This window comes from Microcaecilia unicolor, chromosome 7 (assembly GCF_901765095.1).
Source record: "Microcaecilia unicolor chromosome 7, aMicUni1.1, whole genome shotgun sequence".
Lineage (NCBI taxonomy): Eukaryota > Metazoa > Chordata > Amphibia > Gymnophiona > Siphonopidae > Microcaecilia > Microcaecilia unicolor.
In genome coordinates, this window is record NC_044037.1 from 184,875,578 (window position 1) to 184,894,639 (window position 19,062).

The following is a 19,062-nucleotide window of genomic DNA, read 5'->3' on the forward strand; positions in this document are numbered from 1 at the left end:
AGTAGATCTCAAGGTGAAGGAAGGAAAAGATAAGAGTTGAGACTAAAGAAGTTTCTGTTTTATTTCTCATCTGTGGTCATGTCTTTATTTTTAAAGTTTCTTCAAGTTTCCTTTATGGCTGCAAGGAATTGAATGCCATATTACTGCTGTTCATCCATTTTTTTGTGTGTTACAGGTGATGGGAGTGGTGGGACCATCCAGTGTTGCTGACGGGTTGCCACTTCTCCATCTTAGCCCTTACTTATCTCCTCCTCTGCCCTTCAGCACAGCTGTTGTTCGACTTGTAGCATTACAGATACAGGTGTGCCTTGTGCCCTTATTATCTCCATATCAGTTGCCTCTAACATAACATGCATTTTTACTAGGTTATTGATGTTATTTAAATTGTATTTTTTGGTTATTTTATTACTGTAGATTGCCTTGGGTGGAACTTTAGGACAATATAGCATATATATAATAGTGTTTTGCAATTTACCTGGAACAAAGGAAAAAAATCTGAAGTCCTCATACTTTGAGGTCTAGGTTCTAGCACTATCGAGGGTCTTTTACTAATTATTAGCGCATGTTATCTGCCACAGACCCATTTTATTCCTAAGGGCTCTGCTGCAGATAACATATGCTAATCTTTAGTAAAAGATCTCCATTGTGCACTATCCCCCGGATTCTATATAGCGCGCCTAGTGTCCTGCGCTGAAATCCAAGCGTATTCTATAACAACAGGTGTAACTTAATTGGCTTAACAAGCTAATCAGCGTTGATAACAGGACTTAATGAGCACTATTGGCAATAAATAATGCACAACTTGCTAAGTTATTAATAGTAACATATAGTAACATAGTAGATGATGGCAGAAAAAGACCTGCACGGTCCATCCAGTCTGCCCAACAAGATAAACTCATATGTGCTACTTTTTGTGTATACCTTACCTTGATTTGTACCTGTGCTTTTCAGGGCACAGACCGTAGAAGTCTGCCCAGCACTATCCCTGCCTCCCAACCACCAGCCCCGCCTCCCACCACCGGTTCTGGCACAGACCATGAAAATATTCTGTAACTCACTGCGCCTAAATTCTAATGGGTGCAGCCAAAAAGGGGCGTGGTTAAGGGCAGGGAAGTACGTGTTTCATGGGCATTCCAAAATTTATGCACACTGTTATAGAATGCGCCCCTGTACACTTAAATCTACACACCGGCATTTATGCCACATTTCCCTTGGTGTAAATGGATTAGCGTAGTTTTAAGCACTGTAATATCAACTAAGCATATTCTATATACCATGCCTAAATATAAGTGCCACTTACAGAATATGTTTAGATGGAAATTTATTTCACGCTGAGTTTTTAGGCGCCATATATAGAATCTGGCCCTATGTACCAAAGGTTTAGCTTGTGGTAACGACGATCAGCGTATCTGGGTTTAAGAAAGGTTTGGACAAATTCCTGGAGGAAAAGTCCATAGTCTGCTATTGAGACAGACATGGGGAAGCAGCTGCTTGCCCTGGGATTGGTAGTATGGAATGTTGCTGCTAATTGGGTTTCTGCCAGGTACTTGTGACCTGGCTTGGCCACTGTTTGGAAAACAGGATACTGGGCTAGATGGACCATTGGTCTGACCCAGTATGGCTACTCTTACGTTCTTTTGTTAGTGCATACACAGTAAAATTAGCATGAATACACATGTAAATGAAGCACAAAGGCAGTAATTTTATAACAGGTTGCTTAAGCTGAGAGGACAAGAACCACCTAGTTCTATCCTATTTTATAAAGACATTTAGGTGCAGTGGTGTGCTGGTAAATTGTTAACAATGAGCTCTCTCTCCGGGTGTAACCAGTGGGGCTAGGGGGCAACACGTGCTTTTCTCTCCCCCCCCCCCCCCCCCTCTTGTGTGGGCATGCTAGGAATTCCTTTTCTGGCAGGGATACCGAGCCCCACCAGCCAATAAATGGACTTCCACCACCCCGTTGCTTGTTTCTGGCTCTGAGCAGCATGCTGGGACTTCTTGCGCATGCACAAGAAGTCCCAGCCTACTGCTCAGAGCTGGAAATAAGGAATGGGGAGCAGCAGCAGCAAAGTAAAAAAGAATTCAGGAGGGGGCCTGAGCCCACATTTGGGAGCCAGCTGTTAAAGCAGTCCAACTTTCTTGGGAGAGGGTGGGTTCTCCAGTTTTTGTTGCATGTTTTTTGTGATTCCCTATGCTGTATCAGGTGAGGGTCTGTCCATGTTCTGCGTGCGTGAATGAGGTGAAAGATTCTGCTAGCATGTGTAGGGGTCTGTTACAGTCCAGCTTATTCTGGTTTCCCAGTAATAGGTATATTGTTTAAATGTGTTTAAATTACTACGTATATTGATCCAAGTGGCTATAAAATTGATCTGTCAAAATTGGAAAGACTTTACAAAGTTAACTCATGAAATATGGTGGAATTCAGTATGTCTAATTGCTAAATATGAAAAAGTAGCAGCTGAGAAATGTGGTTCCCTTTTAGCATTTAATAGAATTTGGTCTCCTGTGTTTAAATATTCATCCAGTTAATTAATAAATAATGTAAAGGTATTATTCATATATAGGCATTAATTTATAACATCTGATATGATTGCATACTCCATACGTATATAGTCAGTGTATATTGACCTATTTGTTAAATTGTTATTGTCATTGGTACTAAATTTACTGTCTGTTATGGTTATCAATAGAAATCAAACAAACTAAAACATGGAAAAGAAAATAAGATGATACCTTTTTTATTGGACATAACTTAATACATTTCTTGATTAGCTTTCAAAGGTTGCCCTTCTTCGTCAGATCGGAAATAAGCAAATGTGCTAGCTGACAGTGTATATAAGTGAAAACATTCAACAATACCACATACTGTCTGTTATGAAAATTTAATCAAAAAACTAATTGAACAAAAAGTACAAAGACTAGGTGACACTCCATGAATTTACATGGTAGTACTTTCAAAACAAATAGGAGAAAATATTTCTTCACTCAATGAATAATTAAGCTCTGGAACTCGCTGCCGCAGGATGTGGTAAAAAGCAGTTTGTGTATCTGGGTTTTTAAAAGGGGTAGCAAAGCAACTAAGCCCTATTCTGTAAGGGCGAGGGTAAATGGCATGGCATGCATAGGAGCCAACTTTTCAAAATGATTGAGGGTGCTAAACCCAATGGAAATTACCCTTCCCTAGACACAGTCAAGGACTTTGCTCAATATTGGGGGTGCTCACGTACCCACAGCACCCACAGAGCTGGCTCCTATGATGGCATGCATAAGGCTGGAGCATGGGAGGGGCATGGGCAGTGATTCTGCTTATGCATACAGCTTACAGAATAGAGTAAGTTACGCGCCAGCACTGAATATCCAGGCATCTGGCTGCTCCTGGAAGTTATCTGAGTACCTGTGATATTCAGATCTGGTACCTGGATAGTTATTTGGGCAAGTTAGGACTGCTATTTATAAGGTCTTGCTTGCCCATATAGTTATCCAGGTACTGACACTGAATACTGCTATTTCGGGAACATAGAAAAGAAAGCACAACTGGGCCTTCAAGACTGAGACAACAAAAGTCCTTTATTTCAGTCAGACCCGACACGGGCCGTGTTTCAGTGTAAACAATGCCTGCCTCAGAGGTCCAGATTCAGTATCAAATACACAAACAGGGAGCACAGTAAAGACAAATTCCTAGGTTAGTGTATAACTCCCAAGGAGGAAAAAGTCATGAACGTCTGTTAAAACGCCATTGGTCAAAGAAACCAATGGCTTTTTTTTTTCTTTTTTTTTTTATTATTTAAATTTTCCAATATATCACCACTTAAAGTGAATATGCAATCGGCATTATTTAACATTAGGAAACAAAAATGATAAGTATATATCTTTACAGCCCATTTGTCCACAAGTTAAAGAAATTTGATTCCAAGATAAACCAACGGCGTTTTAACAGAAGTTCATGACTCCTGATTGTGCTCCCTGTTTGTGTATTTGATACTGAATTTGGATCCCTGAGGCAGGCATTGTTTACGCCGAAACACGGCCTGTGTCGGGTCTGACTGAAATAACGGACTTCTGTTGTCTCAATCTTGAAGGCCCAGTTGTGCTTTTTTTCTTTGTTCTGCTATTTATGTATACTGTTTTTCCCTCTCTGGTTACTCGGTGGATAATTTTGGGGCCAGCCCTAACTCCACCCCAGACTGAGCCAGCACTAACCCAGCCTTCCTACCCAGTTAAATCTCACTGAGTACCGTCTCCTCTATTTTTGGCAGCATAATCTAATATTGCAAGATGTTGGAATTCACAATTGTTACCTACCTTCATGAAACGGATACATATAAAAACATGTTGGCAAATAAGGACCAAATGGCCCATCCAATCTGCCCATCCTCAGTAACCACTAACTCCTCCTTTTCTTAAGAGATTCCACATGCTTGTCCCATGATTTCTTAAATTCAGACAGAGTCCTTGTCTCCACGACCTCCACTAGGAGGCCATTCCACACATCCACCAACCTTTCCATGAAAGAGTATTTTCTTAGATTACTCTTGAGCCTATTTCCTCTTAACTTCATCTATGCCCTCTCATTCCAGAGTTTTCCTTCATTTGAAAAAGGCTCACCTCCTGTTCATTAATGCCACTGAGGTATTTAAACATCTCTATCATATCCCTTCTCTCCCGCCTTTCTTTCAGAGTATACATATTGAGGTCTAAAAGTCTGTTCCCATACGTTTTATGACAGAGACCACTGACCAATTTTGTAGTCGCCCTCTGGACCGACTCAATCCTGTTTATATATTTTTGTAGGTGCAGTCTGCAGAATTGCACACAGTATTCTAAATGGGGCGTCATCAGAGACTTATACAAGGGCACAATCACCTCTTTTGTCCTGCTGCTCTAGAGGTGATTGTATACTTTTAATGATGGTAACTATGGAAGCTACTTGTGCACCAAAGGTGAAAGGGGAGGATAGGAGGGAGGGTGGGTGCAATAATTGCTGTCTCCATTGCAGATGCTATTTTTTTGAGGGGGGACTCCTCTTCTGTTGAACCTTATTTATTAGTCAAATTCTGAACTTCCTTGTCACATCCTGAATAATCTCTTTTTGAATGGGCTGTGTCGGCATTGCATTAATAAACAGGGAGGTTAGATTGCTTTAGAGGGGAGGATGAGAATCTGGGTATTGGAGAATTTGTTTGCTCATCTACCCAGGACGGTAAAAAACTGAGGGGCCCTTTTTCTAAGGTCTGTAGGTGCCTATAAGCATCCAACATGTGTCAATTTGGAACTACCGCCCAGTTACCGCATGTCCTGGGTGGTAATTCCATTTTTTTACACTCATCTGACATGCGCAGCAGAAAATATTTTTTTATTTTCTACATGGCATTAACGGGGCAGTAATCGGCAGTATACACACGCTGATGATTACTGCCCGGTTAATGCTTGAGACCTTACTGCTAAGTCAATGGGTGGCGGTAAGGTATCAGGCCCAAAATGGATTTGCGCCAATTTTTATTTTGCCGCATGTCCATTTTCAGCCCAAAAAAGGCCTTTTTTGCAGGCGTGCTGAAAAATGGACCTGCGTGCGTCCAATACATGCGCCTACAACAGCACAGGCCATTTTTCAGTGCACTTAGAACAGGAGCAATGCCCTACACATAGTCAAACTTCCATGCCTATCAGCTGGGATATAGCCTTAGCAGTGTGGACTTTCATAAGAGAGCAGACAGCATGAGCCAATCGATCGTTCATGATGGAATTAACTGTACCACCTAATGTTCTACATTGACATATTTCAATATTCTCTGTTATACCTGTTAGCTATGTTTTCCTTTGTTATTTCATAAATCTTAATAAAGATACTCAGACTTCCTCCTGTAACAGTGTGCTCTCAAAATTGGAAAATAACAAATCCTATTTTTCTTGCAATTTCACAGGCCTTAAAAGAAGATTTCCCTTTAAGCCATGTGATCTCGCCGTTCACCAATCAGGAGAGACGGGAAGGCATGCTTTTAAACCTGCTGATTCCGTTTGTGCTGACAGTAGGATCTGGAAGCAAAGGTCTGATCAATTTCATTTACATGAGAAAGGAAATTCTGGCAATGATAATGTTTTTACTTTAGAGAGGTATGGAAGAGCATTTTGAAAATCATATAAAATGGAGGAAATATTCTTTTTTCCATGATAGTCGTACCTCAAAAAGAGAAGGATATTTTTCACTGTAAACACCGCTGCCAAAATCTATCTAAAATTTATTGAGCTCATTTGTTGTGATTTATAAATCGCCTAATAAAGAGATTCACCCAAGGCATTGTACACTCATGGTTACCTTCTGCTGAAAGATAGAGGCCAGTTCAATTCTGAGTGCCAACACCCAGCTGGCAAATAAATTCAAGATATAATCCTCTTTTATGGGTAAACATTTCAATAAATAAGTGTTATCTTCTTGTGTCATTTCACATATGGAAAAAAATAACATTTAAAAAGTTAAATGGAGGCTCATTTTCAAAGCACATAGACTTACAAAGTTACATAATTACTATGGGGCTCATTTTCAAGAGAGAAAAACATCCAAAAAGTGGCATAAATCTGTATCTGGATGTTTTTCTCACAAAAACGTACAAATTGGTATTTTTGAAGCCCATTTTTAGACGTTTTTCTATTGAGTGTATCAGAAGTGTGTTCAGATCACAAGGGGGCATGTCAGGAGTGTTTTAAGGGTGTGATCTGGGCAGTCCTAACACTTGGACATTTTTCTTCCATAATGGAACAAAACAAAAACATTTGGTGCTATAAGTTGGATATTTTGGTCTAGACCTGTTTTATTAAAGCCACAATAAAAGTGCCCTAAACGAAAAGAAGGAAATCAGGGATAACCTCCCTTTACTCCCCCACTGGCAGAAGCGTAGCCAGATTGAGGGTGCAGGGGGAGCGGAGAGCAGTCTGCTGACAGTGCCAGCACGTGTTTTAAATGCAACAAATTGCTCCCCTGGTGACCCACCTAGCTACGCCTCTGCCCAGTGGGCACTAACTCCTTCCCACTCCCAAAAAAAATCTGATTAAAAACATTACTTACCAGTCTCTATACCAATCTCACATGTTATAGGTCAATTAGAGCAGCATTCAGGTCCCTGGAGTAGCCTACTGATGGGTGCAGTGCAGATAGATGGACCCAGTCCCATACCTCCCCCTACCTGTTACACAGGGCCGTGCCAACACGGTAAGCGAGGTAAGCATGGCAGGGGGGCGCTTCCCTCTGGGGGGCGCCGCCGCACCATGCTCACCTCGCTCGCCCTCCCGCTCCCATTGTTCAACTTCCCGCCCTCTTCTCCCCGCCCCCCCCCCCCAACATCCCTTTTCTTTTCTTTTTCCTTTTCAAATTTACCTCCGTGGCAGTTCCGGCAGCGCAGCGTCAGTGAAGGAGGCGGCGCTCCCGACGTCTCTAGCCTTCCCTTCGCTGTGTTCCGCCTTCTTCTGACGTCAAGGAAATGACGTCAGAAGAAGACGGAACACAGCGAAGGGAAGGCTAGAGACGTCGGGAGCGCCGCCTCCTTCACTGACGCTGCGCTGCCAGAACCGCCACAGAGGTAAATTTAAAAAGGAAAAAAAAAAGAAAAGGGATGTTGGGGGGGGGAGAAGAAGGCGGGAAGTTGAACAATGGGAGCGGGAGGTCAGGGGAGAGAAGAGAGCATGAATGCGAAGGGGGAGGGGAGAAGAGGGCGGGCCAGGCCAGGCCAACTGGGACATGATGGGACATGGGAGCAAGAGGAGAGAGAGGAGCATGGATGCGAGGGGGGTCATGGAAGGGAGAGAGGGGAATTGCTGGATAGGGATTAATGGAGGGTGACAGAGGAGCATGGATGGGAGGGGCAGGGCTCAGGAAGAGAGGGAAATTGCTGAAAAAGGATGAATGGAGGGGGCAGGGGACAGAGGAGCATGGATGGGCATGGATTGGGAGGGCAGGGCTCGGGGAGAGAGGGGAATTGCTGGAAAGGGATGAATGGAGGGGGCAGGGCTCAGGGAGAGAGGGGAATTGCTGGAAAAGGATGAATGGAGGGGGCAGGGGACAGAGGAGCATGGATGGGCATGGATTGGGAGGGCAGGGCTCAGGGAGAGAGGAGAATTGCTGGAAAGGGATGAATGGAGGGGGCAGGGGACAGAGGAGCATGGGTGGGCATGGATTGGGAGGGCAGGGCTCAGGGAGAGAGGGGAATTGCTGGAAAAGGATGAATGGAGGGGAAGGGGACAGAGGAGCATGGATGGGCATGGATTGGGAGGGCAGGGCTCAGGGAGAGAGGGGAATTGCTGGAAAAGGATGAATGGAGGGGGCAGGGGACATAGGAGCATGGATGGGAGGGCAGGGCTCAGGGAGAGAGGAGAAATTGTTGGACATAGAGGGGAGGGAAGAGAGATGAAGGAGATGAAATGAAGGAAAAGGAAGAGAGGAGAAAAACTGCACATGGATGAAGAAAATAGGCAGAAGCTGAGGACCAGAAATGAAGAAGAAAGGAGGAAAGGAAAGAAATAAATGGAAAGGAAGCCCTAGAAACGGAGTTAAGAGGACAGATAGCAGCAGAATCAGATACTGGGCCAGCATGATCAGAAAAAGAAAGTCACCAGACAACAAAGGTAGAAAAAAATCGTTTCATTTTCATTTTAGTGTTTGGAATATGTCCACTTTGAGAATTTACATCTGCTATCTTATTTTGTTTCTAAGAATATTGCTGACAATTCCTGTCAGTGTGGCAAGTGGTGAGCGATCATTTTCATGGGGGGGGGCGCCGCCACCCCCAACTGATAGTCTGCAGGGGGGCGCCAGAGACCCTAGGCACGGCCCTGCTGTTGCACTTGTGGTGGAACTGTGAGCCCTCCAAAATTCACCAGAAACCCACTGTACCCACATATAGGTGCCCCCTTCACCCATAAATGCTAGTGTAGTGGTGTAAAATTGGGGGTAGTGGGTTTTGAGTGGGTTTAGGGGGTTCAACAGACAAGATAAGGGAGCAATAGTGAGATGCATACCTGGGAGCATTTATATGAAGTCCATAGCAGTGCCCCTAGGATTCCCCATTGCTCTTCTGGGATGTCTGTGTGGCCAGTCTACTAAGAATGCTGGCTCCTCCTACATCCCAATGGCTTGATTTTATGCATTTTTCACTTTTTCAAAAATGGACCAAAAAGATAAATGCATAGAGCATAAAAACATCTAGCAAATAGCCTTTTAAAAAAAAGAGAGAGAGAAATTTTTTTCTGTTTTGAAAATGGCTATATTCCCCACTTGAATTTTGGACATTTTTAGATGGACTTAGATGTCATATCGAAAATGCCCCTCTATGTAACTTTGTAAGTCTATGTGCTTTGAAAATGAGTACCTTAGCATAGGTATGCAAATCATTTTAGTGAGTGCTATTTGCAAAAGTTCTCACATGGTGAAAAATAGCACACACGAAAATAAAATGAATGACACCACCAAAATAGATTGAAAATTAAATTTTTTAAAAATGGCCTTTTTCTATACACTCCTTGAAAAATATGCACATACCTGTACTTTTCAGCTTGCTCAATCCAATCTAATGTTCAAAATCAAAATACTTACATATGTATTGCTTGAAAATCAGGTTATTAGGTAGTTAAGAAGCCCATGTATGCTTTAACCCACAGATTCTATCTATGGCTTTGCATGCCCAACTTTGGGTGCACTTCTGAGATGTTGCAAATACATCGAATAATGAGCCCTGTACCATTAATAATTGGGTGCTAATAACCAATTATTGATGTTAATTGGCACTCATTAATATTTGCACGCGCATCTGGCTGCATGCTATTCTATAAGGCACAGCGCCTAAATCCCATAGAGCGTATCTGAAAAGGAGGCGTGGCCATGGATGTGTCAGGGGCATTCCGAAAATTTGCACATGGAATAAGAGAATTATGCCTAGTGTGCCTTACTTGAGCACCAGCATTTACTCCAGGTTTCAGCAGGTGTAAGTCCATCGCAAATTAGGCACGGTATCCCTGTTAAGCGCTATTCTCTATAAGGTGTGTACCCATTATAGAATAGCACTTAGGAGGAGATTCTGTATATAGCGCCTAAAAAATCGGTGCTGAAAAGCATGTCAACTAAATGTATTCTTTAATCAGCACCTAGATTTAGGCGCTGATTATAGAATATGCTTAGTTGATATTTCAGCGCCGATATCTGTGTGCATCCATTAACCTCAAGGAAAGCCTGGTGTAAATCTCAGCATGTAGATTTAAGCGCACTGGACCATATTCTATAACTAGGTGCCTAAATTTTGGAACGCCCATGAGACAACCATTTCCCCGTCCATAACCATGCCCCTTTTTGCCTGTTCAAGTTAGAAGTTCGGCGCACATCATTACAGAATATGCTTAGCGAGTTGTGCACTTAAATTCTAATCAGTGCCAATTAGTACTCATTATTGCTTGTTAAGTACTGTTATCAGTGCTCATTAGCTTGTTAAGTCAATTAAGTTGCATGTGGTGTTATAGAATCCGCGCCGATTTTGGCATTTAAATCTAAGTGCACTATATTGAATCCGGGGGTTAGTGCTGAATTTTTTGTCAGCAACCAAGTTTGGGTGCTATTTATTTCATCTATTCTTGTGATTTTTAGCCCACACTAATCTCATCAATAGAAGATTAAAACATGTTTATTTAAAAAATGTATTCTACAAGAAGATTAATATTTTAGGGTAGTGTTATTTTTATGGAAAGTTTATGTAATTCTCAGAGATTGTTCTGGCCTCTTGACTTTTGTAACCCACTTAGAACTGTGAGGTGATAGCAGGATATAAGTTAGAGATGTAATGTATTGGAAAATATAGTGTAAGATTCTAGGCAGATAACAATTCATAGACATCTAACCAGATGCAGACATTTACAACAATCATGGATTATAGTTTAGGCAATGACATCATAATAATTAAAATAATAAGTTTTTAAATCTTTTCAAAAAAAGAAAATAAGATGAAATTCGTCTTAAATCCACCGAAAGATTATTCCACTGCTTAGTTCCCTGATATCCAAAAGAATTATCAATTTACAATTTTAAACAAACAATTTTAAACGATTAAATGGAAATGAGAGATAGTAAACCAAACCTTCTGGACTTATAAAGTTTTATTTACTGTTACCAATTTAAGTAACAGTAATAAATAAAGTTTTATTTACTGTTACCAATTTAAAATCAACTGTCTCCCTCCTAAGTGATTCCAAATAAAGGCATGAAGTACTGTGTTAACTGTGCAATTTTATTTGAAATGTAAATATATGCACACAGTTTTAACTAGGCTCCTGAAATTTCTTCTGGAATGCCTATTAATGCACATTGTTATAGAACACATATGGCAGCTGAAAATCTAATTTTATGAATTCAGCCCATCTATCTGCATAACTCTTGAGTTTCTCTATGCTAATCCTGAGTAGGGCAATTTTTAGAAAGATTTTACTCCATGAATCAGGTAACTGAAAATCACCCCTCCTTGTCAGGAAGCATTTGGTGGAATCCCAGGGAATATTTAGGGTGGGGGTTGCAACAACGTATGTACTCTTGAATTTTCAAGAGTACGCATATTTTTGTAGAGGGCAAAAAGCGGTACTTTTCTCTTAGGCAGTTCTCAAAGAAGCACACCTATTTTTACTCTGAAAATTAGTGCAATAATTTCTGTGGACTTTGCAATGAGGCAGACATTATAAAATTGTCCCCACTAATGGCTGATGTCTGTATCACCTATAATACTGTAATTATACTTTTTTTTTCCAAAAAAAAAAAGGCCAACACTTGGTTGTTTAAATTGGCCCTTTCTGGTACAATATGATTTTTTTAGAATATTTCATGATTGAAAAGTAAGTTGAATTTGAAGCGATTTTGTGGATTTTATATTTGAGTGGGAGGGTTGGGACTTAGGGTACTAAGATATATGTATGTGTATTTTTCATTTTAATTGTAATTTACCTCAAACTCTTACAATGAGGCATGTCATCAAATGGTGGAAAATGAATATTAATCGAACATCATACCATGGGGTCTGTTTACTAAGCCGCACGGCATTGCTGACACAGCCCATTCAAAGTGAATGGGCTGTGTCAGCACTAGCACACAGGCAGCCATGCTAGCGGCTTAGTAAAGCCCAGCATACATTTGTAAGCAATAGAGTAGCCGCTGGTGGGCAGGGGCTCATCCACTTTGTGCTCGGGCCTACCCAGCACTGTTGCAACCTCGCTGCAGCAGGCAGGGATTCCAAGGCCCTGCCAGCTGAAGACCTCCTCTGATGGCTAGGACTCCATTCTACCAAGATCTCACGGTGGGGTAACTCCTCTGGTCTAAGTGAGTGAACAGACTTTACAGTGAAACTGACTAACCTCTAAGAAGATAATATTTTTTTTCCTTTTGAATGTGGATTGGATCGTATTTTGTGATTCAGTTACTTGGTGGGTGCAAACCTGAATGACAATGGGTTCAAAAGAACAAGTTTGGGAATTATTGGGCCAGTAGGATAGATGTAGTAGAGGAACAGGAAAGAACAGCCATGTGGAACTGATTAAATAGGAGTGGGAAGACAATTTCAGTAGAGTGGGCGATTGAAAGGGATGCATAATGTTAATAGAAGAAACTTAAGGGGCCCTGATTTTACTAAGCTGTGTTTAAGTGCTAACACGCATTTAACACAGGAAAAATGACATAACACAGGATGTGCTGAAGTGTTCTGTGTTAGTTTTGCCATTTACACACTAACACCCTAATTCTATGTATAGCACTCAAAACTGTGTGTGTAATTTGATTACTTAACAAGCCAATTAGCTCTGAAAATTGGGTGCCATCACTTATTGGCACTAATTGGAATTTACGTGAGCTTCTTTATAGTCGTTATTCTGTGAAGATGTACACGTCAATTTTTCTGTGTACATCCAAAAGGGGGTGTGGCCATGGGAGGGGCATGGTCGGGTCAGGGGTATTTCTAGGATCTGTGCACAGTGTTATAGAATTTGGAGAATTCATGACTAATTTAGGCACAGTGATTTAAACCAGGGTTCAGTTGGTGTAAATCCTCTTGGCATGGATCTCAGCTCTATTCTATAAACACTGCTCAACTTAGAGCGCCGTTTATAGAATAGCACTTAACACACATTTTGTGGGTGCCCAAATCTGAGTGCCATTTATGAGCCCTAAGTGGGTGGTATTTATTTATTTATTTTGTGGGGGGGGGGGGTGGAAGAGCTATTCAGCTGGTATGCTGACTTTACCGGCGCACTAACTGGTTAGTTTGTCCATATCGCAGGAGCCCTCAGTAGGAGGCAGTAAATGCTCCTGTGGTAATGTTTTAAAATGGCTATGCACTACCATTAGCACATGGCCAGAAACTTAACAAATAGAAAAATGCCCATTTTACGGTTGCTCAAGAAATGGGCTTATCACGTGGGACAGTCCATTTACTAGTGCAGCTTAGTAAAAGAGCCCCTAATTGACTGGGACTTTGGAAAGGACAGAACCTTGACTGATTGAAACATAAGTAGATCAAAAGAGGGCTTCTTTAGAATCAAACCAATTATAACAGATGTTAGAGCTATGCAAAATCTCCAAGCAGAATGTATATGGTTATTTGAAAACATATATGAATCACTGTGAAACATGTTCTGTAAACTGGACTTCAAGCGATAGGACTTCACATTCCTGGTCCTTCTGAATTTCTGTTTCTTTTCCTGATCACAGACAGTCCCTGGCTGGAGCAGCCCGAGGTCTTCCTGTTGCTGCAGACAGTGATTAACATCCTACTGCCACCCCGCATTATCAGCACTTCCCGCAGTAAGAACTTCATGCTGGACAGCTCCCCAGTGCACTGCTCCACGCCCGGGGACACAGGGAAAGACCTGCGTAGGGAAGGACTGGCAGAATCCACCAGCCAAGCAGCCTACCTGGGTGAGCAAGCCTGACTTCACTTGCAATGTAGCGGATTGGCAATCTTGCACTAAGGGGTCCTTTTACAAAGGCGTGCTGAAAATGGCTTGCGGTAGTGTAGGCGCGGGTTTTGGGCACGCGCTGATCCATTTTTCAGCGCGCCTGTAAACAATGCCTTTTTTAAAAGATTTTTGCCGAAAATGGATGTGTGACAAAATGAAAATTGCCGCACATTCATTTTGGGTCTGAGACCTTACCGGCAGCCATTGACCTAGCGGTAAAGACTCACGCAGTAACTGGGCGGTAATGACTTATGCATGCCAAATGCCACTTGGTGTGCATCCGATACACGCGCCCAAAAATAAAAATTATTTTTCAGACGCACGTATCAGACGGGTGCCAAAAATGTACCTTTCTACTCTGGAGTGGCAAATGCCATGAAGGAAAATTGTAAGCCACATTGAGCCTGCAAGTAGGTGGGAAAATGTGGGATACAAATGCAGCAAATAAATAAATAAATTTCCGCAAGAGCCACGCGGTAGTTGAGAGGTAACTCCATTTTGGTGCACGTTGGGCACAATTAGACGCTTATGCAGCCTATGATACCAGGTTTTACAGAAATAAGAGTTTATTGGTATGAGCGCATCTTGGAAACATAGTTTAAATGAACAGAACTAAATTTGTTTTTAATTTTAGAACTTTTATGCAATCAGTCCTATTATGAATTGGGTTGCCAAATGTGTTTCTCTGTTTCTGTTCAGACTTCTCTCCTAATTCATAATATAGAAAGAGATGTGCAGCCGGAAGTTATTAGAAATAGAGGCATATTTTCAAAGCACTTAGCCTCCCAAAGTTCCATAGAAACCTATGGAACTTAGCCTCCCAAAGTGCTTTGAAAATATGCCTCATAGTGCAACAAGTACTGATTTGGTATCCATGGTTCAAGCAGATCCTTAAGAATGATCTTTAAAAGGATTCCTCGCTGTTTTATTTTACTCTTCTTGTATTTCCTTTCTCTTCACTAGCTCTAAAAGTGATTCTGGTTTGTTTCGAGCGACAACTTGGTAGTCAATGGTACCGACTGAGCCTCCAGGTCAAAGAGATGGCATTGCGCAAGGTGGGAGGGATGGCCCTCTGGGATTTTGTCGACTTCATTGTTAGGACACGAATTCCAATATTTGTTCTCTTACGGCCCTTCATTCAGTGCAAGGTAATTACAGCTATGCAGAATTGCCTCAGATATACAGCATTTTACAGAAATCGGTAAACTCTCTTCATGCCTAACTAAGTCTGCGCTCCTCAGATGGACTTCTTCCATTCTCATTTCTGCAATAACCCTCAACTATTTGATCTCAATTATCATATGTGTATTTTGCTCAGACCTTTTTCAACACTTTCTATAATTGTGTTTTCATTTCTCCTTAGCTATATTACAATATAATTTTTTTCTGTGTGCGTTGAATGCTCAGTATTTGCAAATTTATTGTATGCGTATTCTTTAGAGATACCCTGAAGACCTAACTGTCTCTGGGTTCCTTGGGACAGCATTGGAAAACACTGACATAATATTCCATTTATACTCAAGTATACGTATAGAAAGTTAAGGGTCCTTTTACTAAGGTGCGCTGAAAATGGCCTGCGCTAGTGTACACACGTGTTTTGGACGTGCGCAGATTCATTTTTCAGTGCACCTGTAAAAATGCCTTTTCTTTTATTTTGGCTGAAAATGGACGTGCAGCAAAATGAAAATTGGCACACGTGCATTTTGGGTCTGAGACCTTACCGCCACCCATTGACTTAGTGGTAAGGTCTCACACGTTAACCAGGCAGTAATGGTCTACGCATGTAGAATGCCTTTTACCACCTGGTAGCGCTGCGTGTCAGAAAATTAAAATTATTTTCTTCCGCGTGTAGTGGACACACATAAAAAATGAAATTACCACCCGGGCCACAGACGTGTGTTGGGCGCGTGTAGGCACCTACGCAGTTTAGTACAAGGGCCCCTTAGACTTTGTGGAGGATTTATCAAGGTGAGGTAAAAGATTCACCTTGATTCACCTTGGGATTCATGGGATTCAACAACTTGTGGGATCTCAGTACCGCAGGTTGCTGAATCCTGTTTTTAAAAAAAATGTTGCTTGTGAGCCACCTTGCAACTATTGTTATTCCTGGAGCATCAGGCTGCAAAGCCATGGCCCGATGCTCACTAACCAGCAGAGTAGGGTCCCCCTACTCCCAGGCCGAAGCCCCCATCCCTTCCCACCATATGAAAATAGCCCCACAGGGGCTACCTTTGACATCACTGGGGGGTCTTTGGGCAGGAGCAAGGCCCAGTCACTCCTGCCCAGTCCAGCATCTTCAGGAAAATGGCACACCTAGCGGTAGACTGTCAACCACTGCTGTACAATTTTCAAGTTTTGCTGAATATTGGCTCCTGGGCTGCCCTGTGAGATTTAACTAGACAGGAAACTTTCCTGCTGGGTTAAATTTGCTTTCAATAGTGATCTCTACATGTTTAGATTATCAGGCCTAAACTAAACAGATAGTGCCAGCACAGTCACCACACTACCTCTAAGGATAGCACCGCCAGCATTTAACTTAATCCAGTCACCACACTAGCTGAAAATTGGCCCCTAGGTGTGTAGATTCATTTTGCTGTGATTTTCTTTCAATAAAGCCTTTGCAAAAGTACAACTGTATCAATACAGAGGTTCTACTAGCCTTGGGCATGTATAAATAAATTATGGCTTGCTGATGAATCCTTCTATATCTCTTTAGTTGCTGGCACAACCTGCAGAGACTCAGGAAGAACTAACTGCTCGACAGCACATTGCCGATCAGCTTGAACGGCGCTTCATCCCACGGCCCTTGTGTAAGAGCTCTCTCATCGCAGAATTCAACAATGAGCTGAAGATCCTCAAAGAGGCAGTACACAGTGGCTCAGGTAGGGAGTAAATCTTAATTGTTGAAGAACTAAGTGTGATGGTTCTGAGTCCTTAAAGTACGGAACAACACTAACTTCTTTTAGTTGTCTTTTACCACCAACTTCACCCTCCATGCTTGAGCAGCTCTGAAAATCCCTTGGTAACTTGAGGGCTAGAAGAGCATCTCCTCCAAGGTGGATTATTAGTGCTGCTCTTTGGCTAGAAGGGGCCACCACAGTATTGGTATCATCTTTTCTTCATCCTTGGGCTGAGTAGAGTTCCTACATCAGGGGTCCTTATATCCAACCTCAGGGTCCACAACTCAGCCTGGTTTTCAGGATTTCCACAACGAATATGTATGGGATCTATTTGCATGCAGTGAATGCACTGAATGCAAATAGATCTCATAAATATTCATTGTGGAAATCCTGAAAACCAGGCTGGACCTCGAGGAGTAGATTTCAGAACCTCTGTCCTATATGATACACCTGGGCCAACTAGTCCCAAAAAATAAGTTGGATCTCCCTGCTACAGTGTGCCTGAGCAACCTGATTGAGTCACACAGTTTGAAAGTCATGAGACTTACTCCATAGAACTCCATTGTTCTTTATCAATTCTTACAGAGAAGTCCATTGTAGATAAAACTCATAGCTATGGCTACTGAGAACTGCTTTTGTATGAGATACATTGCATTTTAAACCACATGAAAGTTATGACTCACCACAAAATATTCAGGCTTCAAAATCCAAGCCTACCAGTGATGTTTTCTTCATGACTGTAAATGTGATTCTTTAAGACTACATTATTAACAGCTATGCAGATATCCTGGCTCCTATTTTTCACCTTCCTGGCTCAGGGGCCCTTTTAATAAAGGGTTGCTGTGCGGCAACCCAGAACTAACACCGGCCCAACGCAGCCTCCAGCGGTAGTTCTGCCTCAAGCGTGTGCCATTTCTGGTGCAATGAAAAATATTTTTGTAATTTTTACCACAGTGCTAACCCGGTAGTAGGTGTTGCCCGGTTACCACTGGGTTACCACAGGAGCCCTTACCGCTACCTCAGTGGATGGCGGTAAGTGCTCCCTGCCGCATGGCCACACTGTAAGAGTTATCTTACCGCATGACCATTTTTTTAGGGGCTTTTTATCTCCTGCAGTAAAAAGGGCCCTAGCATTCAGGAAAAGTGGCCCCCGCTGCTACCACAGGGCCATTTTTACCACAGCTTGGTAAAAGAATCCCTCAGTGTTCTCTCTAGTAGCTTGCTTGCCATTTCACTTGTAAGTACTACCTATTCATGATGTGCCAGTGAAATAATTCAATATTTTAATTGGGTAATTAATAAAAACAAGTTAATTAAAAAATTAAATTAAAAATGTAATATGAGGTGATACCATTTGATTAGACTAACAAAATATTTTTGAGTAGTTTTAAATTAGTCCAATCAAAACATCACCTTATATATTTTCTTTGTTTTATTTTTGTTTATTAACTTTTAAAGAGGTCTCACTCAACAATTCCACTACTTTATAGAAGATAGGTCAATCATTTTCATTTTTACTCAGTATGGGCAGAAAAATAATTGCCACAGTTTTTATCTGACAGTTAATCACTGGTTGGGTTCTATAATAAAATACAGTTTTAAACATGGCCATGTATATCAAATAATACAAATAGTAAGACATTGCTGATGAGATGTGCCTGTCTCTATGATTCCATATGGCCCAGTATTCAAAAGCACTTATCTGTGTGGCGACAGCTACTCTCTGGATAATTGGGCCTATCCTTGAATTTTTGCTGGAGTATAAGAGTAATTCTGTAATGCAGGTGTTCACATGTACATGCATGTTACATGGGTAAGTGTTTAAAATGCTAACATTTATGGGTGTTTGTGGGCACTTACACGTGTAAATGTTAGTAGGGTGCCTAAGCACTATTCTGCAAATACCCGCTTAACTTACATAGCAGGTATTTGCAAGGGGGTGTACTTGAGGACAGAGCATGGGTGGGACATAGATGGGACTCACACATATGCACGTAACTTATAAAATACTGCAAGTTACATGGGTAGCTGCCACATTTAGCTGCTGGCATAAGTGCACACACCTAAAGTTAGGCACGTCAATACCAGGTACTGCTAGTATACCATAGTGATCCCTAGGCCCCTAGGTCCCTTTATAAAATAGCCTCCTACTGCATCTGGGCACCTAAATGGAGATACCCAATTATAGAATTGCTCT

General features: G+C 41.8%; 1 protein-coding gene across 1 annotated transcript in view; it reads left to right on the forward strand.

Annotated features, from left to right (window-relative positions):
• The window catches only part of UNC80 (unc-80 homolog, NALCN channel complex subunit), a 417,216-nt gene that overhangs the window by 325,038 nt on the left and 73,116 nt on the right, over positions 1 to 19,062 (forward strand). Inside the window, 5 exon segments of the mRNA XM_030209474.1 lie at positions 176 to 301; positions 5,922 to 6,045; positions 13,718 to 13,924; positions 14,929 to 15,113; positions 16,682 to 16,847. Of these exon segments, the coding sequence (XP_030065334.1) occupies positions 176 to 301; positions 5,922 to 6,045; positions 13,718 to 13,924; positions 14,929 to 15,113; positions 16,682 to 16,847 (808 nt within the window).